Here is a 27,141-nt window from a genome sequence, read left to right on the forward strand (position 1 = left end):
CTCCTCCCTGTGCTCAGCATCAGAAAGGACGTCCAGCCAGCGACACAGGCCACAAAGAAAAGACAGAAAATTTACGCAGATTGGAAGGGACATGGTCAAATATTTACTCCGAGGTGATGTAATTGTCTGTGTAGAACAAGGACTGGAGAGGCACATCTGTGAAAGGTGAGCCTGAGGCAGGGAGCACCCACGAGGGCTCTGAGCAAAGGGAGGAGCCTGACTTCAAGGTGCCCAGCTCCCTGCAGCCCCAACTCTCCTCATAAAGATACAAAAAGTTGACTTTCCCTTTGAATAAAGGCAATTAGTGAACACAGGTGCCCACTCCCCATTACTGTGTAAATTTAAGGTAATGGGGCTGGCTGACCCTGGCGAGTGAGGACCAGTGAGATTGATCCTGAGACCATGGATGCGGGGGGTTTTCACAGAAGGTTTCCTGGGCTGGGCCGTCTCTGGGGTTTGCCTGTGCTGCGCCTCACCAGCGCCGAGCTCAGTGCTCAGTGGATCATAAAATCGCTCTTTCCCTTCATTTTACTGGAGAGGCTCTGGGTCAGCAAGCGATTGTTTTAAGTTGTTTCCCCCCGACTGTTCTTACTTCAGATGTGGAGGGAGACACGCACAGACTTCGGGAGAGGCCCCTGGCCGCGCGCACTGTGCTCTCCGGCTCACTGTGCAGCTCAGTGGTTTCATGCCCATGACGCTCTCGGGGAGCCCTGGGTAGACAAACGCAAATCCATGGATCTCCACTTGAATATACGCCCCTTAAGCTCCAGCCCCTGAGCACGGGCTGGTCTGACCAGTGGGAGCGCGGAAGCCACAGGCAGTGCATGGAGAGCTGGTCAGAGGCGCCTCCTGGGAGCGGCTCTCCCCGCCCCTGGGGACTGCAGCCCTCTCTGTCCCTGGTCAGCAGGAGCCTTCTGGTGGCTGCAGCTTGAGGAGGCAGGGCCCGGAGAGTCGCCAGGGCAGGTACTCCCGGGATGGGGGCCGAGGGGGGCGATGGTGACCCCACAAGGGCTGTTCTGGGTGGAGGGGAGGCCTTTCTGCACCTGGGGCCCTGTGGTTGCCTTCTTCATTTTTTTCCTCCAAATTGGGCTTATTTTAACAAGTTGTGAAAAGGAAATGGGAGGGGCCTGGCTAGGGCAGGTTTAGCAGGAAGCTCTGGTTAAGGGGGAGCTGAGTCTCCCAGGACCTGGTCCTGTTTGTGAGGGTTTGTGACCCTGGGAACAGATTCCCTTCTGCTGGGGCCTGAGGACCTGCTCCTCAATCTCCCCATTTTTCTTCTCCCTGCAGCTGTGTTCTGCGCCATTCAGCCACACGCAGGCTCCTCCTTAACTGCATTTGCCAGGCTTCCTGCTGCGCCCTCACTGAGCACCACTGGCTCCCCAGGTCTGTCCCAGCTGCTGAGCCCTTTCACAGTCTGGCAGCCTGCCCCAGGGCCTCCAGTGTCCCACCCAGCACAGTCACCGAGCTGCTAGCCTGCAGCACAGCACCTGGTAAGGGGAGCCGGGGAGGGTCACCACATCTAGGGGAACCCAGAGCAAGGGCTTAGTTCCTGCTACTGGTTTCTGATGGGCTCTCACACAGGTTACCCCACCTCCGGGCGATGGTGGGGAGCAACTGGGCAAGAGCAGATGTAGGTGGGTGGAAAACCAGTTTGGGAAGCAGCACCCCACAGTCCCTCTCAGCCACGGCCACCGCGCCGGCCTTGGCCAGCAGATCCTCTACTTCTTAGCCCAGGGGGTCTCATGGGCCACACAGGATTCCATAAAGCTGGAGCAATATTTTCAACCCGGTTGTCAGATAGGAAAAGGGAACCCCCAGCACCCCCTGCTGCGGGAACCAGGCCAGGACACAGTCCTCAGTCTTACCCTCCTGACTTCTCATTTCCCTCCCTGCAGCCCGTCCTGGAGTGTCCATGGCCCAGTGACCCTGGCGAGGGGAGCAGGTCCTTGAGGCCCCATAGGGCAGATGTGGCCTCAGTATCTCCCACCCCATGAGCTGCATGTTCCCTCGTCCCCTCTGCCCCCTTCTCCCCAAATACACACTCATGGTGACAAGATGAGGGACTCAGCCTGAGGCCCACCCGAGTTCAGGGGAGTGGGTGGAAGAAATCCATCCCTTTATCGGCCGAGCCTGTGGGGGAAAGTGTCACAGACTCACACTCACGGAACTAGAGCCGTGACCTGGGTCCCGGAAAACACAGGGATGGGCCAGAGGAGTGGAGGAGACTCTTAGGGCGCTTGGCCCCTGTCCCCCAGGGGAATGCCTTCTTTATTTCATGCTTTCTCAAGGGGAGAGGAGACCCTCCGTGGGTTTGATTAAAAACAGTTTCTGCTTTCTCGTAAGGAGTGAGAAGAGGGGAGAGAGACGCTCCAGTCCAGGGTGTTACACAGCCTCCCCCCGGCTGCTGAGTGATTTACAGATGCTTGAAAATAAAATAGGATCAGAAAATGGCCAAAGGAGATAGTTCCTTGAGGATAATTATGCTCAGGTGTCTGAATGTGAGGTGTTCTCAGACGTTGTCAGACTTTTTATTCCAGAAGGGAATGGAAGGCCTTCAGAAGAGCAGCTACGGGACTATGGCTGAAGGTGAGAAAGCCCCAAAGCCCTGGAGACCTCCGGCCCTGGCGGTGTGGGGGGCTCACTATCTCCCCCACATGCCCCTGCCCCTCCCTTAAACACGGCAGCAGAAGCCAGTGGTTTTAACCTGAAGGCGAGAGAGGCAGCTGCCCTTTGTCCCCCGCCTGCCTCCACCATCACACGCCCTGGGGGGGCGCCCTGCGCAGCCTGTGGGAAACGTGGAGATGAAACTTCTGGCCACAGGGCGGAGGGTTTGGAACTGAATTGTGAGACAATGATTTCTGCTGCTGCTTCTGCTCTCAGCTGAAGAGAGGAAACCTCCCCCGCGGAGGTGTAGTTATCGTTTTTGCTACAAAGCATCCGGGCTCCTGAAGGACAGGAAAACCACTGCAGCAGGAGGAATAAACCAGGGCCCTGAGGAGCCTGAGGAACTAAATTCACCTGGGCTCCCCAAACGCGGGAATCCTTGGGTTCTCACCCTCTTCACCCCTTCAAGATGGTAGTTCTTGGTTCCATAGCACCCTCTTCAACACCGCTTTTCCAATAATTTCCCGATTCCCGTCAGCCCATAGATGATCCTCCCGGCCCATGTCCTGGAACCGTCTCCTCCACCCACCCGAGGCCACTGCCAGGCTCTCCCTGACATCAACTCAGACCCTTCAGGCTTCTCCATTTCAAACACCCAACTCCCCACCCAAAGGGCAGACACCCCCAACTCACCCTGGGTGGAGGTCACGAGGCCGTGACCTTGGAGACTCCCTTTCTCCCCAGGCTGAGCTGTGGGTGCTTCCACCCGAGCACACCTGGGGGTTTCCTCACTCGTGACTTCTAATCCACATTATTCAGCCTGAAGCTGCTAAGCACCATCCAGGGAAGCCCTTTTCCTGCAGGCCCGTGGGCTGGTCTGGAGGACGGGCATGGAGCCCCCTCCTTGGAGCAGCAAGATTTATTCTGGGCTGTGGGTATAACCCAGGCTTGCCCTGGGGGTCCCCTTCTGCCCACGAGCCTCCTACGTGGCCTACAAACCTTGACATGTGTTCCGATGGGACTGTCCATCTGGGACAGAGGCCACCCAGGGCGTCCATGAGGCGCTGTGACCAGAATCCTCAGAATTACTGACTTAGTTGGGCACAAAAAGCTCCCTCTTTCTTTCACACACAGGCTGTGCAGAAGATGACAGGATCTCGGCATCGTCCTCACTGAGGATCGTGCTGGTGGGCAAGACGGGCTGCGGGAAAAGCGCCACCGGGAACAGCATCCTCCGCCAGCAGGTGTTCGAGTCCCAGCTGGGGACCCAGGCCGTGACCAGGAGGTGCCAAAGGGAGGCGGGCACCTGGAAGGGGAGGGGCCTCCTGGTGGTCGACACGCCCCCCATCTTTGAGGCAGAGGCCCGGACAAGGGAGATAGCCCAGGACGTCGGGGACTGCTACCTGCTGTCCGCCCCCGGGCCCCACGTGCTGCTGCTGGTGACCCAGCTGGGCCGCTTCACGGAGCAGGACACGCAGGCCGCGAGGAAGGTGAAGGAGGTCTTCGGGGCAGAAGCCATGAGACACGTGATCGTCCTGTTCACCCACAAAGAGGACCTAGACAGCGGGTCCCTGCACGATTACGTGGCCCAGACGGACAACCAGAGCCTGCGGGCGCTGGTCCGGGAGTGCGGGAGGCGCTACTGTGGCTTCAACAACCGGGCCACGGGGGAGGAGCAGAGGGCGCAGCTGGGGGAGCTGATGGCCCTGGTGGAGCAGCTGGAGAGGGAGCTGCAGGGTGCCTACCTCAGAAATGCCCTCTTCTCAGAGGCTGAGCTGCTGCTGCTGCGGGGCAGGGGCGGGGCCTGCGGGCAGGAGCTCAGGGCCTTCCTGGCCAAGGTGCAGGCACAGGTGGAAAAGCAGAAGCAAGAGCTGAGAGAGACCCAGAGCTCGGGGGTGATGAGGGGGTTCCTCAGAGTCCGGAGCTGGGTGATGTCTCACCCCAGAACTTCTGCCTGCCTTGGCGTGTGCGTGTTGGTTTCTGTTGCCCTTTTAATTTACCTTGAGGCTGGCGGCCACTGAGCACAGGGGACACGCTCTGCACGCACCTTCCCTTCAGAGCCGCCCATCTGCCCGTTGGGGCTTCCCTTCCCTTTGTGACTGCACTTTCAGCCCCTCCCCCGCAGGATTGCAGCCCTTTTCAGTAAATAAAATCTAGAGGAAAAGTGGCATCTCTGGTTGTTTTTAAAAATTCTGAGGTTGAATGCTAGGACCTGGCCACTGCCTTGGAGTTGGGCTGCAGGAGGGCGCGGGCCTGAGATGCTGTGTGCACCTGTGCCCTGTGCCCAGTGCCCCACTCTATCCTGCTGGGGAGAGAGGGGGCGTGCAGGGGGCGGGGGGGGGGCGGAGCTCAGGTCCCCTTATTTATCAGAAACACACTGGTTCCCCAGGCTGGAGGTAACTGAAGATGCCCCGTCCCCGTGAGTCCCCACAGGAGACAGTGACGGGGCTGGAGGGAGAATCAGGCCATGGGGAGGTCGGAGGGGCTGAGGGGCTGGGAGGGGAGGGGAAGGAAGGGGAGGGGAAGGGAGGGGAGGGGAGGGGAGGGGAGGGGAGGGGAAGGGAGGGGAGGGGAGGGGATGGCAGGGGGCGCAGCTGCTGCCTGGCAGGGCTGAGCCCTGAAATGCCAGGACAGAGCATGAGGACCTCATGCTCCCGAGGCCATGAATCCTGTTTGTCTTGGACGACATCAGATGTTAAACACCCAAGCACCTTCTGAGGTCACTGACCCGGCCCACAAGCAGGGCGGGGTAGCTCCCACCTTCTGGGAGTAAATGGCCCTGGTTGAGCTTCCTTGTAGGTGACACTGTTTATCCTGGTCTAGGCCCAGCTGTGTGTCACGTGAGGGCCCCTGAGCAAGGGTGGGGCGCCCCATTTCAGGGCCAGGCACCCGGTGGAGAAAGGAAATCAGAGGAGGCGTCCCCGGGGCTCCCCCAACCTCCCCCTCGGGGTACCCGCCCCGCCCCCACCCTCTCTGCCCCCTGCGCCCTGTGAGGGAGGCCCACAGACACCCCAGACAGCCTGCGAGGACGGGGTGGGCACAGGGCTGGTTCAGTGACCCCTGTCCATCATCCTCCGTGGGCAGTAAAGCTGCTGTGTTACTCTCCAGAGCTGCAAATAACTGTTTCCCAGCCTGCACAAGGGCTGGGAAGAGCCCTTGGCCTTGAAGAGTTCTCAGGCCAAGGGCCACCTCCTCCATGCAGCCTTCCCAGACTACCCAACCTAATTTGTCCATCCCTCCTGGCTCCACTTGGTCCTGCTCCACGGACACTAAGACATGACCATGAGTGTCCAGCTCTCTGCTGGGTGCCAGGAACATAAGGTAGATAACACAAGGTTCCTGCTTGGAAGAAGTCACTGTGTGGTTGGGGATGAAGGCATAGAAAAATGGGGTGATTTTGTTTGGAAGTGGGGTGTCAGCCAACAAAAGTTTATCCTGGGCTCTTCAGAGGCTCCCTGGACAGGGTGGTGCTGGCCTCTCCCGGGAGTCACGTCAGGCTGAGGCAGGCCACAGCCCAGGAAGGGGGTGGGATCAGCCTATGAGAGAGGGTGCAGGGAGGGATGGCACTGCCAGGGCCTGTGCTACCAGGGCAAGGACAATGTCACAGGGCAAGGGTGGGTGTACTGGGAAGATTGCACATGGTCGTTGGAAATACAAGACAAGCCTGGGGATGGGGGAGTATTGGGGAGAAAGAATTCCATCTGGGGGGTCAGAACCAGGGCTGTGTGGATGGGAGCGGAGCAGGGAGGAGAGGGTGGGTCTGAGGCACAGAGGAGGTGGAGCGACAGCAGCCGGGGAGGCAGCCAGGTGTCATCCTGGGCATCTGGTGACTCGTTCCTGTCACTCCCAGGGCCTGCGGAGGGAGAGCAGAAAGGTGAAGACTTCAGATCAGGATGTGTGGCGGTGAAGGCCTCTGGGGCATGTCCAGTCTGGGAGACAATCGCGGGGGGTCCATCCTCCCTCCAGGAAGGGCCCTTGATGCGTGACCCAGGCCTGAGGAAGTGTGAGGGGCAGGGCTATAGGAGGGCGGCTCCCGCCAGGGTGCCGATGGTCATTCCCAGGCTCCCACGGGGAACAGAGCACCCACACTTTGCCCACAAGCAGTGCTGCCTGTGACCCAGAGGGCCCCCACCTTTGTGGATGTCCGAGGAGGGTGAGGTTGGAGCGTGACCTGGAGCTAAGCGGCGTGGAGGAGAAGTTCTTGGACAGCTCTTTATTCAGAGGGGAATGTTCAAGAAAGAAATTGAGTTGTATGTCCCAGCTCCGGCCCCACCCCTACCCCCCACGCCACCTCCTACCCCTGCATCCTCCCAAACAGTCCTGTCTGAGCATCTGTCACTTCATTCAGAGTCTGTGAGCAGTTACCTGACCAGGCCCCTGGTCCCACCTAAATCTAAGAACGAGAGAAATTTGGTCACTTGTCCCCAAGGCCATGTCCTTGGCCCCGACACGTATTCTCATATTTCAGAGGAAGCCTGAGAGGCTTAAGGATTTTTAAAAAAGAAATATGGAGTCAAATGCTTTCAAATGTAGGTAAGAAAAAGACCAAAACTCAAATACCTTAATCAATAAGGGGATTTATTCTGAAGTAATGGGAAATTCAGAGGTCAGTTGGGCTTCGGGACCAGTGGACTCGGGGGGTTCAGGTCTGTGTCGTCTCTGTTCTTCTCTCAAGCATTGACTTCACCCCACCCTAGTGGCAAGATGCCAGCTGGCACTCCAGACATCACCCTCAGAGCCAAGAAAGATCTGAGACAGAGACTGTCTTTCTGAGGGACTCGTTGGCCTAAAATGAGGCATCACGCCCATCCATGAACTCGTCGGGGCAAAGAGACTAAGGTTGGCGCCTGCAGGCCACAAGGCGGCCCGGGGCTGGGCTGTTGTCCTCTGCTGGGGCACAGGGCTCGGTGCCAGCCAGGCAGAGTCCAGGCCCCCCAGGAGTGTCCGAGGCAGAAGGGAGGGACCTGCAGGGACAGCAGCCTGTTCTCTGTGGACAGGACATTCATTCCAGAATCGGTGACTCGGAGGACCGTGAACCCACAGGGTGTTGTTTAGAACATGCTCTGATGTGCAGATGCCAGCTGGAGTGAAAGAGGGTGGAAGATGGCGGGAGAAACAGGAACAGGTCAGCAGAGCAAACAAGACAAACACCCCCTTTCTCGCAGAGTGTCTGGTCCTTGGAGGGCTCAGAGCCCTTGAGGAAGGAGGCGCCCTGCAGCTCCCTCTCCAGCTGCGCCACCAGGGCCATCAGCTCCTCCAGCTGCGCCCTCTGCTCCTCCCCCATGGCCCGGTTGTTGAAGCCTCAGTAGTGCCTCCCGCACTCCCGGACCAGCGCTCGCAGGCTCTGGTTGTCCGTCTGGGCCACGTAATCGTGCAGGCACCCGCCATCCAGGTCCTCCTTGTGGGTGAACAGGACAATCACGTGTCTCATGGCTTCTGTCCCAAAGACTTTCTTCACCTTCCTCATGGCCTGCGTGTCCTGCTCCGTGAAGTGGCCCAGCTGGGTCACCAGCAGCAGAGCGTGGGGCCCGGAGGCCGAGAACCAGCAGCATTTTCTGATGTCTTTAGCCTTAATCTGAGCCTTTGCCTCAAAGATGGGGGGCGTGTTGACCACCCAGATGCTCCTCCCGTTCCAGGTCCCTGTCCCCTGCTGGTAGGTGCTGGTCACAGGCTGAGCCCCCAGCCAGGACTCGAACACCTGCCGGCGGAGGATGCTGTTCCCGGTGGCGCTTTTCCCGCAGCCCGTCTTGCCCACCAGCACGATCCTCAGCTGGGCCTGCCCGGGCCCTGAGCTCTCTCCTCCTCCTGGGGGGGCATGAAAGCGGGTTTGCCTCCTTCTGGGTTCCTCAGCTGAAACCTGTCCCCAGCATGAGGGCCTCTGGGAGGAGGTTTGGTTTCCATGGGGTCGTGAGGGTGGAGCCCCCTTGATTAGGGGATAGTGTCCCTGCAAGTAGAGGAGTCCAGGGGCCTCTTTCCACCAGGTGAGGACACAGCCCCAGGAGTGGGTCCTCCCCAGACGCAAATCCGCCAGCACCTTGACCTTGGACCTCCCGGCCTCCTGACCCAGAGAGAGATTTGCTGCTTCCCACCCAGGCTGCGGGGTCAAGGAGGCCTCATGCCCTCCTGCCGTCACGGGGCTGCACCGAGAACCCCAACTGCCCCTCAACAAAAGCAAGAAGGGCACTCAGGCAGGGTTGGGAGGACACATCACCCCAGCTGGGCAGAGCCCCTGGGCTCTTTCCTCCACGACTGCCGCCGCCCTTTCTAGAAACTTCTCTCTATTTTGTTCCCACCCAAAGTGATGCTCAGGGCCTCCCTACTTTCCACTCCTGTCGTTCCTGCCTGATCTCTGTCTTACAAAATGACAGGGTTTTACTAGAAAAATGTAACCTCACTACGGAAAACATCACAGCAAATAGCCCACCACGTTACATTTCCTGGGGAGATGCATGTCCTGCGTTGCTGATAAGTTGAGTCACCCCAAGGAGGGGAGTTCGCTCCCCAATGCTCAGGTCCTGGCCCCCAAGTTCATAAAGAGCTCGCAAGACCCTTGCCTTGTCTGGAGGCACCTTCTCTGTCCTGAAGCCCTTCTTCCATGGTGCCCTAGAAGGGACATGCTGAGACGGCCCACACTGGAGTGGCTGGGCATGCCCCACAAATCCCCACATTTATAGAGGAAACAGGGGTGGGAAGAAACAGCCACTGAAGGTGGGACATGCAGGAGGGACGGCCAGACCAGGTCTGCGGGGACCCGGCCCCTCCCCACAGCCTGGGCTCCCGGGGGGTTCACGCACAACCCAGCATGGACGCAGCCGCAAGGGCTTCCTATTTCCGTGAGTAGCTCACGGGGGGCACTGAAATTGCAGCGTCCACCCCGAACATCTAACCAGTGAGAGCGCCCTGCCTGCCAGCTCCAGGCTTTGGGGCTCCCGTTGCTTTACGGTCAGTCCTGCCAGACTCACGGCTGCCTGCAAGCGTGCCCTTGCGTGCTGCAGAAGGACCCCTCCCTAAGCATCCGCGTGACGGGAGCACCTCACTTGTGCTGCAGATGGAAGGTCAGCCAGGATGGGCCAGTGAGTGGACCTCCTGTCCATGGAGGGTTCTTGGTGGTCCCATGGGCTTGCTCACCACGTGGTGGCCGGTCCAAGGGCGAGCACCCAAGGGAGCAGGGGGCAGGTTCCGGCTCCACCTGAGAAGTCCTGGGGCTGCGTCAGCCACCTGCTATCCATCCACGTCAGGGAGGGGACAAAGACCCCACCACTCAACGGCGGGAGCAAGGTCAGGGTGCAGGGACAAGGAAGACAGGAGACACTGCCATGGCCTCACGTGGGGACGCACGTACCGCATTAGCGTCACTGCAGACTGGGAAGGAAGCTGAGGCTGACATTACTCCCAAATCCTGTCCCATACTCCTGACAGTGTATCCTTGACCCAATTCACAAAATTCACAATGTCGTCCAGCACACCGCCCTTAGCTTCATTCCTTGCATTTTTGCTCTGCTCTTCCCATTGCCTCTGCAGCTCTTGGATTTTCCTTTCCCTGTCTTCCCTTGGTTTATCAGCATCTTCCTTTTCTACCTGTTTAATTTTTTCATCTAATGCTCCATGTACTTTTGCTTCAACTTCTCCTCCTTTTCTTTGATCTTTTTCTCCATTTCCTCGTAGATGTTGTTAGAGAAGCAGGCCCCTCCGTTGCTCTGCACCATCTTCTCTATCAGCCCCACCAGCTCCTGCACCTGGGCCTCCTTCTCGGCCTCCCCCGCCCGGTTGTTGAAGGCGCAGCAGCGGCCCCCACACTCCTCGACCATGCGTCTTAGCGGCGCGGGTCCCTGTGCTATGAACTCACTCAGGCTATCGTCCCCCAAATCATCCTCGCGCGTGAACAAGAAGATCATGTGCTTCATGGCGGATTCCCCGAAGACACTCTTGATCAACTTGATAGTTTTCTGGTCCTCTTCCGTGCAGCGGTTGAGCTGCATCACCATGACGACGGCGTGGGGCCCCGGGGACGAGTGCAGGACACACCGGCTGATCTCCAGACAGGTGGTGTCCAGGGTGTCCTTGGTGTCAAAGAGCCCCGGGGTGTCGACCAGTAGAAGGCTCCTCCCCCGACATTCCCGGGACCCTGCCTGGCACGTCTTGGTAACAGCGTGGGTGCAATTTTAGATTCGAAAACATTCTTCCCCAGGAGGGTGTTTCCTGTGGCGCTTTTCCCACTGCCGGTTTTCCCCACGAGCACGATCCTCAGAGTGTTGTCCTCACTGTCAGCCATGGTCACGGGGTTGGACCTAGAGGGCAATGTGAGGAAAGAGAATCACTGTAAGCAATGGCGCGTCCTGACTAAGTGGGGTTTATCCTGAGAACCGAGGGGTGAGTGGGGCTGGGGCAGCTCAAGGGAGAAACATGGTTCATCTAAGAAATCTCAATAAGAAATGGAAGAAAAGGGCCTCCCCTGGTGGCGCAGCCATTGAGCGCTGGGTTGCGAGGCTGCCCACAGCCTCTGCAGCGCCGGTTCGATCCCCGGCCACCGGGGAGGGTCCCACCAAAAAAACAAAAAAAAGAAATGGAAGAAAAACGAAAGCCTGGAGAACTAGCCCAGCCTCTCCTCCTCTCATGCCCTCCGTGCACACCCGCGCTGCAGGCTCCTGGGGCCGCTGCTTCACCCCTTCCTCTCACTCTCTCATTTCCACCCACGCCCTCCTTGCTCTGCGGGAAAGCAGCGTCTGCAGCGCCCGACGTCACTGTCTTCTCCTTCGGTGTCACGCGCGTCCTGATCCGGAACAGGCTCAGGCGTCCTCGTGACACCCGATCTGAGGACGCTGGTGGGAGCAGCTCGCGTTCCGTGCAGGGGAGACAGCGTCCTCACCCCAAAGCAGGCGCGTCGGGCACTCAGGGTGTGGACTCGAGGGGGGAGCGGGTGCTGCCGCGGGGCTGTGGGCAGCTGGGCCGCGGGGCTCAGCCGAGGGAGTAACCCCTTGGGGCGGGATGTGAGCACGGCCTGGGGTCTGTGCTTGCTCTGTGCACACGGTGAGCGCCGCTCATTTTCTCAGGTTACCCAGATAAAGAGAAATTTGACGTCACTATTTAAAAATACTCCAATATTTACGAGAGCATGACGGAGTTACTTGTGACCTAGTGTGGGTCTGCTAGTCCTAGGTGGCCTGTCCGGCCGCCATTTTGTTACCTACAATTCTGAATCCTAAGCAAGGTCAGAAGGGCCTGGTCAGTTAGGTCCAGGAGCCCCGCAAGGTGCCCTTCAGATCCATCAAGAGCACAAAGCTGGATCACGCTGGGAAGGGTGTGCTTCACGAGTATGACCGGGAACACCGGGGTCGATGTATAACAAGGGACCCCAGAAGCTGATCAGTGGAACGCCTTGTTGATAAGATTGAAACCAAGGTGGGGGGATTAGGGTGTGATCTCCATGACAACACCGAGTCATCAAGCAGGTGAGAAGCGCCTGGAGGGCAGACTCACAACCCCTTATCTTCTATATTCCGCCCCTTTCCTGACTCTCCTTCCCCTTCATCTCCTTCCTCTTTCCTTTTGCTCCGCCCCCTTACACCGATGCTGTGAATCAATAAAAAGGCCAGGATCTTGCTCTTCAGCAGCATCCCGCATCATGTAGCCTGCTCCCCGACTCCCGTGTCTTTATCAGTGTGGTGTTGCCCGACAGAGCAATCTATCCTGACAAAGTGTTTGAAGTGAGCTTTGGCATCTGACTCCAAGTTCTAGAAGCTCTTCCTACGCTGGGTGGTAACATAAACCAAATCACAGTCTTTATGAATTTCATGTGTGTGTTACAGCTCAATGCCGTGACCGTCATGGGCCCTGGAGAGGCATCAGATAGAGAGTGACCCCGATGGTGAAGACTCCACAGTTGAGGAGCTGCCACAGGGAGCCTCAGCCTGGAGCTGTCCCAGGACCATCCCACCCAACCCTGGGCTGCAGACTCCCGCCCTCCTCACTGAACCCCCAGACGGGCGAGAGGAAACCTGACAGTTCGTCCTGGGAGGGGAGCATCCCCTGAGCTGCCTGACCCGGGCGGTGGCAGAAACGACCGTGCCCCGTGCCCCCCCTGTGACCCCAGCACAGCCCTCGGGTACCGTGTCAGGAAAGAGAATCAGCAGCGTTGGAAGCCATGGCGCGTCCTGACTAAGTGGGGTTTATCCTAAGAACCGAGGGGTGAGGTGGGGCTGGGGAGCTGCATGGGAGAAACATGGTTTGTAGAACCTGCGAGGAGCCATTCTCCCCCAGTCACTCCACAGAGGAGCAGCGGAACATGTTTCTGATCTTTTTCCATCTATTTAGCACCAGAGAGTGGACACGCTCCCGCTCCCAGACCGTGTGTGTCCGGGGAGCCGAGGCGTCCTCAGCGCAGGGAGAAGCAGCAAGGACAGGGGCGGGGAGGGGAGAAAACACGGGGTGGCGGTGACTCACCCCGGGGAGCTTCTCAGGGTGCTGCACGCAGCGGGGACCGGGCAGGAGACTGCACCCCAGCCGCACAGGCCCGAGGGGGGGGCGTCCCTGCAGGGGTGGGGCCCAGGGGGGAAGCCAGGCTGGCCGGGAGGGCAGGCACCACGCCCCTCATGCTCACGGGACCAGCAGGAGGGTCCAGATTCACCCCCAGAAGCAACGCCTGCGACGCCGTAGGAGACAGGCCCGCGCCTCCCAAGCCTGAGCATTGGGGACTTTCCTAAGTTTACCCCAAAACACAGATGAGGCATCATTGTTAAAAAATAATAACAGCACAAAACAAAAGTGGACAATTATAAACCAGAGACCTCCTGCAGGGGGGAGGGAGGGGGTGAGAGGAGGGAGGCGCACAGGGGACCAGGGGATGGTGCAGGGCACACTGGGGAAGGAAACTCTAGGGGATGCACCTGAGGGGATGGGGGGACATGCATGTTGTTTAAAAATGAACACTGATGTAAAAAATTTAAAAATTAATAATAAAAAAGAAAAAACCCCACAGATGCGAACCGAGCCCAAGGGGGACACCTGGACTTGGGGTTTGTGGCCCTGACCGTGAGGCGCTGGGCCACACCCCGCCTTCCTGACAGCGGGCAACAGCTGGAGAGAGGGGATTCAGCAGCGACTTTAAGCTCTTTTTATAATTTGCCACCAGTACTGTCGGTGTGATCCTGAAGTTGTGTGTATCCGTGACTCTGTGCACACCACACACACACACACACACACACTCTATTGGAAAGATCCAGAATAGGACACACCCCGCAGCTGGGCACCCTTTATTGCTTAGATTAGATTCCAGCTTCCAGAACCATCTTCCAGCAAAAGGAATTTTGGATTCTCCCAGCAATGCCCGACTGACAGCCCGAGACAGGAAAGGCATAGAGTGATGACCTGGGATCGTCTTACTGGATTTATTTTTGGCCTCTTGATTCAAACTGTTAATGAAGCATGAGATGAGCAATTAAATCTAAACTGACGTGTGGCATCGCTCCAGTAAATCTCTTGGTTTCCTGACATATTTCCCCTCATGCCAGCCCCGCCAGTGCCCTCCTCCATGGTCCCCCCACACTCACACTCACTCTTGAGGCGCATCACCACACCCACGTCCCTCTTGGCCTCACCTTCTCTGCAGATGGATAAGTCTCGAGTTCTCCGGGAGAGCCCTGAGCTGCTGCTTGTGCTGCGAGTGAGGACAAGTGTGTCCTCCTTGTGGAGCCCTGAGCCCTGGGCCACAAGCACAGGAAGCTCATGTGGGCGGAGTTTGCATTTGCAGAGAAAAAGGAAACGTTTCCCTGTCACTGGACTGGGGCTGCAGGAGGCCCAGCTCACACCTTTCCCTCCTGCACCTGTCCTGCTGCTGGTAGCTGGGCCTCGGGTCATAGCCAGCCCAGGAGGTCCGTGACCCCGGCCCTTGTGCCCAGACCAGGCTGTGGGGCCTCTGCCCTGAGACCCCCGAGCATTCCGGACTGAGGCCCTGGGCTCCCAGCAGATGGAGTGTCCATGCTGCCAGCTCAGGGTCCACCCAGTCCCCCAACTTCAGGGGTCCCCTGAGGTGACTCTGTGCCCTAGACACTCACCTCCAAGATCTCCCTACCCCTGACACCCACATCCCATGCCCAGTTGATGTGGGGTTAACAGGCCTGAACTCTATCCCAACTGGGGTGTCTCTAGGCCCCTCTTAGCCCCCAACTCATGCTGGGGTGACAAGAGTGTGACCGGGGCACGTCGCAGCCAAGGGTGTCCTTCCTCCCAGGCTGCTCCCTCCCATTCCCACAGGCCTCAGCCAAAGCGCCTCCTAAAGGCATCCTTGCACCAGGGGAAGCTGCCTCCTGGGGAGCCCTGGGTGACCCCCTGAAGCATGTGTGACCTTCCTGCCTGAACGGAGGGGAAGCCGGGTTACCTGGTGATGGGTCCCCTGTAGGATTCTGAGACCGCACTCCTGGGGGCCTTCAGGGACTTGCTCTTCAAATTTTTTTTCTTCCTCCTTTTAGGGAGAAGATATGAATGTTTCTGATTTTTCTGAGTTTTAATCAAATGACTTGTGTTTTTGCAAGAAACATGTAAACTGCATGGGCTGTGCATGGAGCTGGCTGAGTGAGGGCGGGAACAGGTGCTGAGATACTTTACTTCTTCAGGACCCTGTCGCCCGGCCCCACACACACTGGCATCCCCATATTCTCTCAGGCACATACACACGCCCTCTGTGGCTCCATCAGGACCTGAGGCTCCATCAGGACCTGAGGGGGTGTCATAGAGGAAGGAACTGCACAATCTCTATGCCCTTGAATGGACGTCCCTCAGGTAAAGTGGGGCTCTGGGGCTGCTCTGTGGGCAGGAGGGAGGGGCAGGAGCCCAGAGCAGCCTGGGGTTGTAGCGGGAAGATCTGGTGGCCAGTCTGTGCCCGAGGCCAGGAGCAGGTGTTGCTGGGAGGGGCCATCTCGGGCACTTGGTGGAGAAGGTTGTCCAGGCTTCACCTTTGGGGAAGGCGTGGCAGTGAGAACTGAGCAGGCATGAGAGATGTGTCCAGGTGTGGGGGAGGACCACGCCATGCACAGCCTTCCTGCCGCCCCCCACCAGGGCAGTGTCCTGCCAGGAGCTGGGAGACCTGGGGTTCATCTGTACAGAGACAGTCTTAGTCCTCTTGGCAACATAGGGTTGTGTCACCCCTCCCAGCAACCCATCACCCTGTTGGTGGAGAGTGGCGGGCGCCTGGCCATGCTCCTCGGGGACTGACCTGGCTCCTCTCTCAGGAGCCCTGGGGTCCCGTCTGCTGATGTTCTCTGGGGGCCTGGGCAGGATCCCCACTGCCCAGGACTGTTTCCAGAACATGCAGGATACCCAGGACCTTCTCAGTCAGAGTCTCCTGGTGTGGGACCCAAGCACAGGGGCTTCATAGACAGTGCCCCCAACCCTGTGGCCAGAGGTGCTGCTCTAGGTCATGGACGCACTTCAGCCCACAGACCCTGGAGTCAGGGGGTAGGAGCAGCCCCTTGGGCTGTGGGACATAACGTCCTCTCAGGGTGCACTCCCCAGTCAGCTGTGACTCCCTACAGAAGACCAGGCCTGTGAGCAGCTTCTCCCAGACCAGACACCATCTCTCAGGGACTCGACATCTACCCACCAGGGGCTTCTGGAACAGTCTCTGCGAAGTGCAGACACTCAGCCCCTTGCCCTCGGCTTCCTGCATCTTTGCTGTGCCTGAGGCAGCGCCTCCCCCAGGAGTCTCCTTCCTCCTCCCGGAGAGGGGCAGGCTGGGCTAGGGCAGGGCCCTGAGCACCCGGGTGCCAGTGCCCTGCCCCTCAGGCCCCTGCACACACACAACACAGGTATACTCACACCCACCACCCATACTCTCACACACACACACATACACAATACACTCACGCATGTAATAGGCACTAACATATCCATGCACAGAAACACAAACACACGCACACAAACACACCACACACCTGACTCACACCAACCACTCCCAACACAACTTACACACACACACACAACACGCACACACCCCTCCCTCACACACCCCTCACCCCACACGGGCAATTACCCTGCAGCTGGGCCCTGTGTCTCTACTCAGGGAGGAGACCATCCCCCCCACGCCCTGATGGAGGGAGGTCACAGGCGTCCAGAGGGCTGGACACAGGGAAGACATGGCTTATTTTTGAAAGAAATGTGGCGGAGGGCCCAGCTCAGTTCTCTGCCTCCCCAGCACGGGTGCTACGCGGCCTGGCAGCTGTGGGCTGCTGCTGGGAGGCGCCGGGAGTGGTGGGAACAGGCCAGGCCCGCCCGAGCGGAAGCCCTGCCGTCTGCCTGCGTCCACGGCCTGGGAATGCAAACAGGAAGGTAGAGCCCAGCGCTGTGGCTGCTTCCCCTGGACGGGGCGGCTGGACTCGAGGCTTACATGGCGTGGGCCCTTCAGGAAACGTTGTGGAAGGGAGTGAATTTTTACTGATCTCCCTTTTCTGGGACCTGCCCCTCCCCGCAGACCCCCTGCGCCTTCTCTAAGCAACACTTGTCTCGGTGCTCCCCCGAGCCCTCCTTCCTGTGAACATTCTCTCAGGGCGGGTCTGCTGCTCCTTCTAGCCATGAGCCACACGCAGGCCTGAGCTGCCCCCACTTCCAGAGGACGTCCTGCCCTGCAGAGGGCATGTGCGGTCTCTAACACAGACACTGTTTGGGGGGAGTCGTGTTTGAGAGGGAGAGTGGAGGAGGGAAAACCTCAGCTTCTGCAAAGAGGCGTTTGCTGGGACGTTACCAGTAGCTCTGACTCATGATGTTAACACTAGGGAGTTAAGATACACTCAAAAGTCCCTCTCACCTAGCACAGTCTTCTAACTTTCTCCTGTTCTAGTGGATAGCTGTGGAGTATTTACTCCAGTTCTCCACTTTAAATGATTCTCTACGTGCCTGAACATGATTAGTTCTAGGAAGCCACGGCTCGCTTGCACCACTCCTTCCACTGCATAAACAATTAGAGCATGACGGCCCCGCCCGGAGATGCCGTCACCTGTGCAGCATCTGGATGAGCCCCTGTGGCTGCCCCTGGGTGGCTGCAGCAGGCGGGAGACCAGCTTAGCCTGAAGCCGCTGAGATGTTAATGCAGCGAAATCTGCAGCGTCAGTCTCATGCTTGTTTCTTCCGGACTCTCACTTTTGATGATTCCTTTTCTGGAGAAATCTGTGAGTGTGGACTCAGTCTCTGCTGGTGAACGCCTTTGATTGTGAACTCAGGTGTGGACATCCTAAGAGGACATGTTCTTTGTTATTATCAGGAACTGAGAAATGGGTGCAGTTGCTACCACATTTGCCCTCTTCTGGGGCCTCTGGTTTAACCCAGCACCCCCAATCTACAGCTCCCTTTCAAACAGGTCCAAGTTTATGTTCTTGGTAGGCGGCTGTCTTCCCTTCCCCCAGAGCACCCAGCCGTCCCCTTGGGTTTAGGGCTCAAGCTCCCACTTCAGCTAGAGTTTTTCAATTTTTTTTAAAGATATATTTTTTATACATACAAGAAATGGGGTGCAGTCCAGAGATGCGGGAGGGTGAGAGGATTCACCAGAGACAGAGTGGGGAACAGAACAGGCAGATAGACTGAACTACACTGCTGAGGGGAGCAGCGGGGAGACAGGAGAGGTCGGCTGCGCCATATAGGCCACCTCCCTGGCCAGGGATCAAACTCGTGCTGCAGTGGCTGCAGACAGCTTCACAGAGCTGTGCTTTACCCCTCACGCCACCAGGGAGACCCGAGTTTTTCTTTTCTGCTGTGTTGGCTTTCCTCACACGGGATTGTCTCTCACTTCCTGCTGACTGTATGAGTCAGGGTTCTCTGGAGAATGAGGACTATAGGATGTGGGTCTGTCTCTAACAGGTAGGTGTGTAGGGAGGTGGACAGGTATTATAAGGAATTGGCTCATAGGAGTTGTTATAAGGAGTTGCCTCACTGGCTTATGGCCCTGGGAACCCCCTAGCTGCAGTCCGTGGAGACCCTGGAGCCAGCGGCCCAGCCCAGTCCCCGTCCACAGCCTGAGAAGCAGGAGCAGCGACAGGGAAGCTCTGGACTGAAGACACGCAGGCTCGAGACACGGGAAGAGCCCATGTTCCGGTTTGATTCAAACCAGAAAGAAAACCCAAAAAACTCAAAAGTAGTCAGGCAAATGGAATTCACTTTAAATCAGCCATTTTGTTCCATTTGGGCCTTGAGCTGATTGCATGAGACCCACCCACGTGGAGGAGGGCAAATTTCTGTGCATCTCCTCCACTGCTGGTGCTTCTCTCAGTGGGAAACATCCTCACAGACACATCTAGAAGGTTTGACCAAACATCCGGGCACCCCATCAAATTGACACACAAATTAGCCATCCTGGTGGTGGTGCAGGACCTTGAGCTCTCACAGGGTTTTCTCCTACCACCTACAGTGTCTGTGACTTATCACGGTCTGAAACGCAGGGGACACTTCTTGCTCCTGGAGCCAAATGTCTGTGCTGTACTTAGAATGTCAAGTGTTCTTCCTTTTATAAAAAAATTTGTGGTTTCTCTAGAGTTCGCAATAAACATTTACAAATAATTTAAGTGCATTTCAAATGATGTTCTTCTGCTTCCCGGATCAGTCAGGTGCTTTATAACAGAGTATTCCCAGCTCCTCCCTCCCGTGTGCCGTAACGCTGCTGTCATTCACTTCAGTTACCCACGTGCTGGCATCGTGTGATGCGAAGCTCCTTTCATCACTTTGAGCAAAACATCACCTAGTAGGCCAGGTCAGAATAAGGAACATGAAAGGTTTCCTACACAAATGCTCTTACTTTCCTTATGTAGAGCTGATTCCTGACCTGTGTTACTTTCCTTCCTCCTAAATAACTTCTGTTTATTGTCGGGCCGGTTGCTGGTGATAGAATCCCTGACTCTTGTTTGTGTGAGAAAGTCTTTATGATTCACTCCTGAAGGCTGTTTTTGATACAGACTCTACTCGGTGGTTTCCTACTTTCAGCACATTCAATATTTTACTCCTCTCTATGCCCCTTGCACGGCTTCTGACGAGCAGTCTGCTCCTGCTCTTACCCTCTCTCCTCCGTAAGTAAAGTGTTCGATCTTTCCGGCTCTTTCCAAAATTTTCTCTTTGTCTTTGTCTTTCTGCAGCTTAAATACTCTACGCCAAGTGTGGATGTTTTGGTATTTATCCCAGTTTCTCTTAGACCGCGGCATCTGGGGCTTGGGGAGTGTCATTAACTTCGTCTGCCATTGTTCCTGAAGATGGATTTATTATGTTTTATTCTCTCTTTCTCTCTTTCTTGTATTGCAGTTATGCTCCTCTGGAAATTGTCACACAATTCTTGAATAGTCTGTTCTATCTTTTCTACTATTTTATTATTTCAATTTGGGGAATTTGTACTATCTTCCAGCTCATTAATTCTTTCCATGGTTGTGTCCACTTGTCAATGAACTCCAGAAGGTCATTTCTCACTTTTCTTATGGCACTTTTGATTTTTAGAATTTCCTTTTGAGACTGTCATGCTGTTTCCCTATCTCTGTTTACATTTTCATCTGTTTTTGCATGTTAGATACCCTTTCAGGCAAACCCTTTAACATATCAACCACTCATTTTATTTATTTATTTTATTTAAAAAATTATTTACTTATGCGTACAATAACTGGGGTACAGGCCAGAGTTGTGGGGGGTGTGAGAGGATTCCCCAGAGACAGAGTGGGGAGAAGAACAGGCAGATAGACTGAAATCCACTGCTGAGGGGAACAGCAGGAGACAGGAGAGGTCTGCTGCGCCATGTGGGTCACCTCCCTGGCCGGGCATCCAACTCGTGTTGCAGTGGCTGCGGACAGCTTCATAGGTTGTCTCTAAACTTCTTGCACGACCAGGGAGGCCCCAGAGTGTATTCTCTTAATTAAAATATATTTGATGCACAATTGAGAGTTTTAATATAATCTTGGAAATTTAGATTGTTTCCTATTATCCCTACTTAAATGTTTTTCTATAGGAGGTATGTGATGAAATCATGAAAGTCAAAAGGTTTGGGTTACACTCCAGAAGGACACAATCCCGAATGCTAGAATCCCAAAGCCAAAATTCCAAAAATAAAATAATAGAGAACATCAACAATCCTTCCCGACATTGCTTGGCCTTTTGGGAAGGGCTTGCTCTGTGTGAGAGAGAAGTGATCACCTGCTGTGCCTGCATCTGGAGCGAGCTGGCCATCCACAGTGTTGTCAGCAGGATGTAGGCGCCGCTTGGTGATCGCGCTGCTGTGTCCCCCACCCGCTCTAGCCACCCCGGGTGCAGGCCTTGCCTGGGCCCATCTAACTCCCCCACGGGAAGGAATGGGTGCAGGAGGCGAGACCGAGGACTGGGCGGAGACCGTCCTGCTCTGCTTGCGGGAGGCAGCTCTGGGATGCATCTGCCACCCAGCATCGCCCCTTCCTGAGGACTGGCTGAGGCACAGCAAACACGAGCCCACATCCCGTCAGCATCAGAACTGGAACCTGCCTGACCCGGTGACCCGGAATCCCAAGCCCAATCCTTGAGGGCCCATAGGCTTCCCTCCTGCTGGTCTGACCCAGTCATGTCTAAGCCGCCGCGCTGAGAGTCATAAGGACACGTCAGCGGGTCCCGGGAGGGCACCCTCGTCAGCCCCCTCATTGGAGGAGCCGATTCTGTTGCCCGTCAGGGCTGCATGGCTGTTGCGGAGCCTGTGCAGAGACCTGCCCTGACCACGGCCACCGTGTCCTGGGGCTTTGCCCCTGCTACTTCCGGCCAGTCCACAAGACCCTGCTGGTCCGGGCACCGGCTGCGGACACTGCTGTGAGGAAAAGGGGTTCAACTGCAGGAAGGCAATGGGAAGAGAGTGGAAGACACTGTCCTGGTGGGCCTGAGGGAAGGGATGTGGGGATGTGGACCCCTTTCTTCCTGACCAGCCCCCCAGGTGACTTTGCACCCCCACTGACCCCAGGTGCAAAGTCAGGACAGAGTCTGGTCTGTGGGGAGGTGGGAAGAGGACCCGGAACTCCAGAAAGGGCTGTGGCCACCCTGGCCCCTGGTTATTTGGGCCAGGAGGGAGCAAAAGCACTGGGGTTGCCCTTCAGTCTCCCACCAGCCTTCTCTGCGGACCCTGGGCTGGACCTGGGGCCAGAGGCTTTTAATGACTGTGGCCTGTCGGGGGTCCTTGCTGTCAGCCCCGGGATCAGTCACTGCCACCCGCTGTCTGCTCACTACCCGTGGTCTCCTCCGGAGCAGCCTGCAGCCCCCCACCTGTCTGACCAGTGGGGACGTTGCGGGTGGGTGGGCCCTGGCCCTGCTGACCCGGGCAGAGGCTCTGAACTCGCTGCCCAGACTGGACACTCGGGCCATCCACCACGGCCCTCATTCCACCCCAAGTCTACAGGGGTCAGAGCCCGGTGAGTCCTCACCGTGGCCATGGACCCGGTGGCAGCTCACGCCCCTCCTTCTGTGAGACGCAGGCCAGTTTCCCTTTACAGGTGTGCGTTGGGGCGCGGGCTGAGGCGTGGGGAGTGCACACGGACAAAACAGCCCTGTCGCCAGCCGCTCTGAGAGGGCGAGACAGACAGACACCGGATGGAGGGACAGATGCCGGATGTGTAACCTGTGGCTGAAGCCATAGACTGTTACAGGTGGCAGCACCTGGAAAGTGGCTGGTAAGGACAGACAGCTCCAGGAAAATGCTAAAAAGTATTGCATTTGGGGTGGGGTAACTGATAATAACATAAGGGGCGCGGATTCACTCAGTCTTCGAATTCAGGTGTTTGGATCTTCAGCATTTGGGTCGCAGATACCAGGCCCCACCACGCCAATCTTCCAGAAGGCTCTTGCTGGCCTCTGAACCTGGAGGCCTCCAGCAGCCAACCTCAGAGAGGAAAAGTTCAGAGGCTTTGCAGGTGCCGAGCAACTAAAACTTTTCCTGGTTTTGCTGCGGTTACAGCCTGGCAGGGAAGGCGAACACCTGGAGCTAGAGCTGGGTGCCCCGCTGAGCTATGAGTGGGGCCGTTTGGCGGTCTTTTAGCTGCTGCAGCTGCTGTCTGAGTGTCCCTTGTCTGGTGCTGCGCTGGGGGTCCCGGCAGCTCCGGGAGCATCTCCTGTTGTGTCTCCTGTTGTCTTCGTGAGGCTGAGCCCGGCCTCAAGTCTGGCTCCCGCGTGCTCCAGGTCAACAGAGGGGGGAAGACGGCATCTTGGGCACGTGGCCTATTGTTCACGAGAGGAGCCCCGTGTCCTCAGTGGCAGGAAGACACCATCTTAGCTGCTTTGTTTAGGACTGAGAAGCACTGGATATGCCTTCGGGTGAGGTAAAGGCCATTATTGGCCTCAGTGACTCTTTGTTTATCCATGGTTTGTTAAATAAATCCCATTGTTGTGGTTCCCTGAGCCTGAGTAGTCTTGTAGTTGTGCGTGTGGGTGAAGAACTCAGACAGTGACCGGTAAACTATTGGGCAGTGTCCTTAGTCAGTTGTGGTGGCCCTCGCTGCCCTGTGTCAGATGGAGGGGCAGAGGCCATCTGGGGGAAGCTCAGGCAGAGGCCCTGGCTGCACAGTGGAGCAAGGCCAGGAGCTAGTGGCCCCTGTTGCAGGGACGCTGCTCTGGTGGAAATTCAGGCCCTGATGCTGTGTGGGGACTCTCAGGACAGAGACTTGTCAGTGGACAGGGGCCTGGTGATCCTCTCTGACCACCCTTAGCCTGACCTCGCCTGCTCCCTGACAATCCCTCCACCTGCCAGGAAAGAATGTCCTTTCCTGGTCTCCAGCTAACCCGAGCTCTGATAAATTCCTCCTCAGAGGGGCTCAAGCTAAGACCTGAAGTAGGAGACCCCGAGAATGGGGGCAGCTGGTCAGCCAGGGTGTGAGTGTGGTTGAGTATTGTGAGTGGTTTGTGAGAGTGTGTGTGCAAGTATGTGAGTGGGTGAGTGTGTGCTGACTGTATGGGTGTCACTGTGTGACTGTGTGTGGGTGAGTGTGTGTGTGGTCAGGTGTGTGAGTGTGATTATATGTATGTGAGTGTGAGTACACGTGTGTGAGTGTGCTCACTTCTGTAGCAGCTCTCCAAGGAGCAGCCTGGGCACAGGGGTCAGCCTGTCCCGAGCGCCAGGGGCTCTGCTCTGCCCCTGGGGGTGTCAGGCCTGGAGCCTCCGGGGCCTGTCGGGAGCCCAGGCCGGGACTGAGGGGGAGTGTCCAGGCATTGCTGCCCCAGGCCCCGCGCACAGTGAGGACGGGCCCAGGACGCTCCTGACAGTGTGCGAGGAGGGGAGAGGGATCGGGGAGGAGGAGGCCCAGACTCGCTGTGGGGAACATGGGGCTTGGGGAGTCAGGGGGAGGAGGGGGACGAGGGAGGGGGGTGAAAGGTAACGTCCCTCTGGCCCCAGTTCCGCGTCTCTACTTCTCTCTGCAGCCACCGAGATTAGGGAGCTCAGACTCATCATGTCTGTGGCTCAGGAGACCCTCCCCATGGTCCCGGGTTGGGCTCTGGGGCCCTCGGGTGCGCATCGGCCTCAGGGTTTGGGTCCAGCCCAGCTCCCGCCATTTTGCCGCCTCTGAGAGACGCAGCCGCAGCCGTGGGGGCCTGAGAGGAGGCGCAGGCCTGGCCCCTCCTCAGCCCCTGAGCAGCCCTGGTCTGCTCCTCACCCGAGCGGCTCTGCCTCCTGCTCAGCGCCTCCGCCCCTTCTCCATCTCCCCCAGTTGCTCCCTTTGCCAACCAGCCTCCTGGGGAGACCATCACTCAGGAGGGGCCCAGCTCAGGGCAGGGGGGCTGGTGCGCCTGGGCAGAGGGAGGCCGGTCCCTCCAGGCCCCCAGGTGAGCTCAGGGCTGGGGTGAGGGGGCCGAGCTCCCTCCCCGCGGCCTGGGCTGTGGTGTCTGTTCACACGCTGAGGCAGACACGGTTGTTTTCACACTTGGGAAGCGCCCAGAAGCCGGGTCTCCCCAGCAGAGCTGAGCTCAGAGAGAAGTGAAAGCAGGAGCGGGGCTGAGCTCTGAGCCTGGGGTGTCAGGACGGGGTCAGGAAGCTGCAGCCTCTGAAAGGTCACGGCCAGGGCTCCGGGGAACACAGCGCTGCTTCCTGCTCTGAGGAGGCTGGGGCGGGGTGTGAAGGGCCAGCAGCAGGCCTGGGGAGCTGCTCCCTGCACAGCCTGAAGTGGGGGGGGACAGGGCTCCCTAACCCCCACCCGCCGTTGGGTCACACGGGAACAGTCAGCCCCAGGCGGCTCCCACTTCCCTCAGGAAACTCGCAGGGTCCTGGACAGCTCACCCGCCTCCCCCTCCAGCCTCGTGTCTGCACAGCCTGACCTCCGCCTCCTGGGGCTCCTCGCCCCGGCATGAGAGCTCCCTGCAGCCCCAGCCCTGTCCGCCCCAGCCCCCGCCGCGGGGGCCCCGAGCGGGGCCTGGGGTCTGGTCCCGGCGCTGCGGGGGCTCCCCCGCCCCCCGCGTCCCGCCCTCGGCCTCCGTGACCCGCTGGACATGCGGTGGCCGCCCGTCCCCACCCGGGGCTCCCTCGCCCGCACCCCCCGGGGCTCCCCCCTCCCCCGCCCGCAGAGCCCGCAGAGCCCGCGGGTCCCCGCCTCCCCCGGATCCCGTCTGTGTGCTGTGTGTCCAGCCCCCTGGTGCGGTGCCGCCCCCGCGTCCTGGCGGGGTCCCTCGGGAGCCGGGCCGGGCGCCCCCCGGCTGCGGCGCCTTCGCGGGGAACAGCATTTAATGGGGTCATCTGTAGGCCCTTATTCCAGCAACTCTCCTCTCCAAAGTAAATGTGCCTCCTCTCACCCTCCCTCGGGGCATCTGGCCTGTACCCTGGTTCTTGTATAAATAAATAAATAAATCAGAAAAAAAATACTACTGCTACTGAATAGAATAAAATAAAAGCTACATTTTAACTGAATATAACAAAATTATAGTGATAAGTCAGCTGTGAAGGTCCTGAGAGCATACTTGGTTCTGTCCTGTGGTTTTGTCCCCATGGTGGGTGGACACACAGTCATTTACTCTATAGTGGAGCCCACTCGGGGCCCACAGCCGCGGGCAGACCCTGCTGCACCTCCCCCTGCAGTGACCTTTAGGGCTAATGGCTTTCGCCAAGGTCCCTAGGTCCGGCTGGGCAAGGAACCAGTGCGCAGGGGGAGAACAGCAAAAACTCCCTGAGGCAGGGGAGTACATCAAAGTTCCCTGAAGACATGGATAAGACAGAAGCCTATCAAAGGATTACGACCACCAGGAGCTAAAACCTTATCTTGTCTTTCTAGAACTACAAACTTTATCCCTTCATTGTCTTTCTAAAACTTCCTTCTTTCTTCTATAAAGGTCATTTGTTGTTAATTAAAAAATCATATGAAATCCTTAACACAAGGCTGACTCAAATGAAACGTTACTAAACCCTGTAATAATTAAAATATAGTTTAAGTGAAAAAGTGGCTAGTAAAACAAAAAATGCGATCATATAGCTTAAAAACAAAACTAATGGATTATCTACTTAAGAAAGAGGCTAGGTCCAGATGTAAACCACTCAGCAATAAGCTAAATCCATTCACTGCTCCTGTATATATACTGGCAACTAACTCAAATAAAAGCGCACTCAGATTTACACTCTCTCTTGAAGTGTGTCTGTTTGTCATTTCTTCAGCCGAATCCCTGACCACCCTGCGCAGTCTCTCAACCCTGAGACGGCCTCATCGTTCACTGCTGTGCTGGTCCGCGGCAGACCCGCTCACGCCAGACAGTCTGTTTCACATACATCACAGGTGCTTGGCTTTGACAGACACTCAGCCAGATTCCATCCTGACCCGGAGCCCAGGGAGCGCTGAAACACACAGGCTGACCCCCAGACAAGGGGGTTGGGGGCGCTGGACGTTCTGAAGCCTCGTCCTGTTCAGTGCAGACAGAAGACGGGCTTAGCAGAATAAACAGAATCCCTATGACAGATGATCTTGCTGGGAAATAAGAAGAACTTCCAGCATGAAGCACACAATATTCCTAAAAAAGAGTGTGCAGCTAACCCTGGCAATATGGGAACCACACATGAAGCGGTGGTGAAAAAGAGACAAGAAGAAACAAAAGGAAAGGCAGAAACAAAGGGAAAAGAATGATGGAATGCTTTCAGAATGAACACTTTTAGAATAAGACTCATAGCAATCCAGAAGGAGAAGAGAGGGAGAAGGGAACTGTGAATCTATTTAGGGAAATAGTGGAGGAGAACTTCCCAAACCTGAAGAAGGAAATGGACATAAAAATGCAAGAAACAAACAGAACACCTAGCTGTCTAGATGAATGGAAAACTACAGCAAGAAACAATAGTAAAACTCCAAGAGTCCAAGACAAAGAAAAAAATAATGAAACTGATGAAGAGGAAGAAGCAGATACCCTGTAAAGGAACACCAATTATACTGACATCAGATCTCTCTACTGGAACACTAAGGGTAAGAAGAGAAAGGAAAGACATGTTCAAAATACACCATGAAAAAAAAATGCCAGCCAAGAGGACTCTATCCTGTAAGCCTCTCCTTCCTGTATAATAGAAAGATAAGAATCTTTCAAACAAAGAAAGTCTTAGGGAGTTTATATCTACCAAACCAT

At 56.9% G+C, this 27,141-nt stretch overlaps 2 protein-coding genes and 1 pseudogene across 3 annotated transcripts; 1 reads left to right on the forward strand and 2 right to left on the reverse strand.

Moving 5' to 3' along the window:
- Positions 1-2,543: 2,543 nt before the first annotated feature.
- LOC311169037 (GTPase IMAP family member 5-like) lies at positions 2,544-4,625 on the forward strand (the record flags this gene model as incomplete). Its single annotated transcript, XM_084230732.1, has 2 exons — positions 2,544-2,586; positions 3,748-4,625. The coding sequence occupies 2 exons, from the start codon at positions 2,544-2,546 to the stop codon at positions 4,623-4,625; spliced, it is 921 nt and encodes a 306-aa protein (XP_084086858.1).
- A 2,981-nt stretch (positions 4,626-7,606) lies between these two features.
- LOC311169038 (GTPase IMAP family member 3-like) lies at positions 7,607-9,201 on the reverse strand (the record flags this gene model as incomplete). Its single annotated transcript, XM_084230733.1, is given in 3 exon segments — positions 7,607-7,906; positions 7,910-8,409; positions 9,174-9,201. Coding segments are annotated over 3 exon segments (828 nt in total).
- A 998-nt stretch (positions 9,202-10,199) lies between these two features.
- Positions 10,200-10,876, reverse strand: LOC311169040 (GTPase IMAP family member 7-like; annotated as a pseudogene). Its single transcript has one exon. The product of its transcript is annotated as a GTPase IMAP family member 7-like (transcript).
- Positions 10,877-27,141: the final 16,265 nt, after the last annotated feature.

This window comes from Talpa europaea (assembly GCF_964194135.1).
Source record: "Talpa europaea genome assembly, chromosome: 3".
Lineage (NCBI taxonomy): Eukaryota > Metazoa > Chordata > Mammalia > Eulipotyphla > Talpidae > Talpa > Talpa europaea.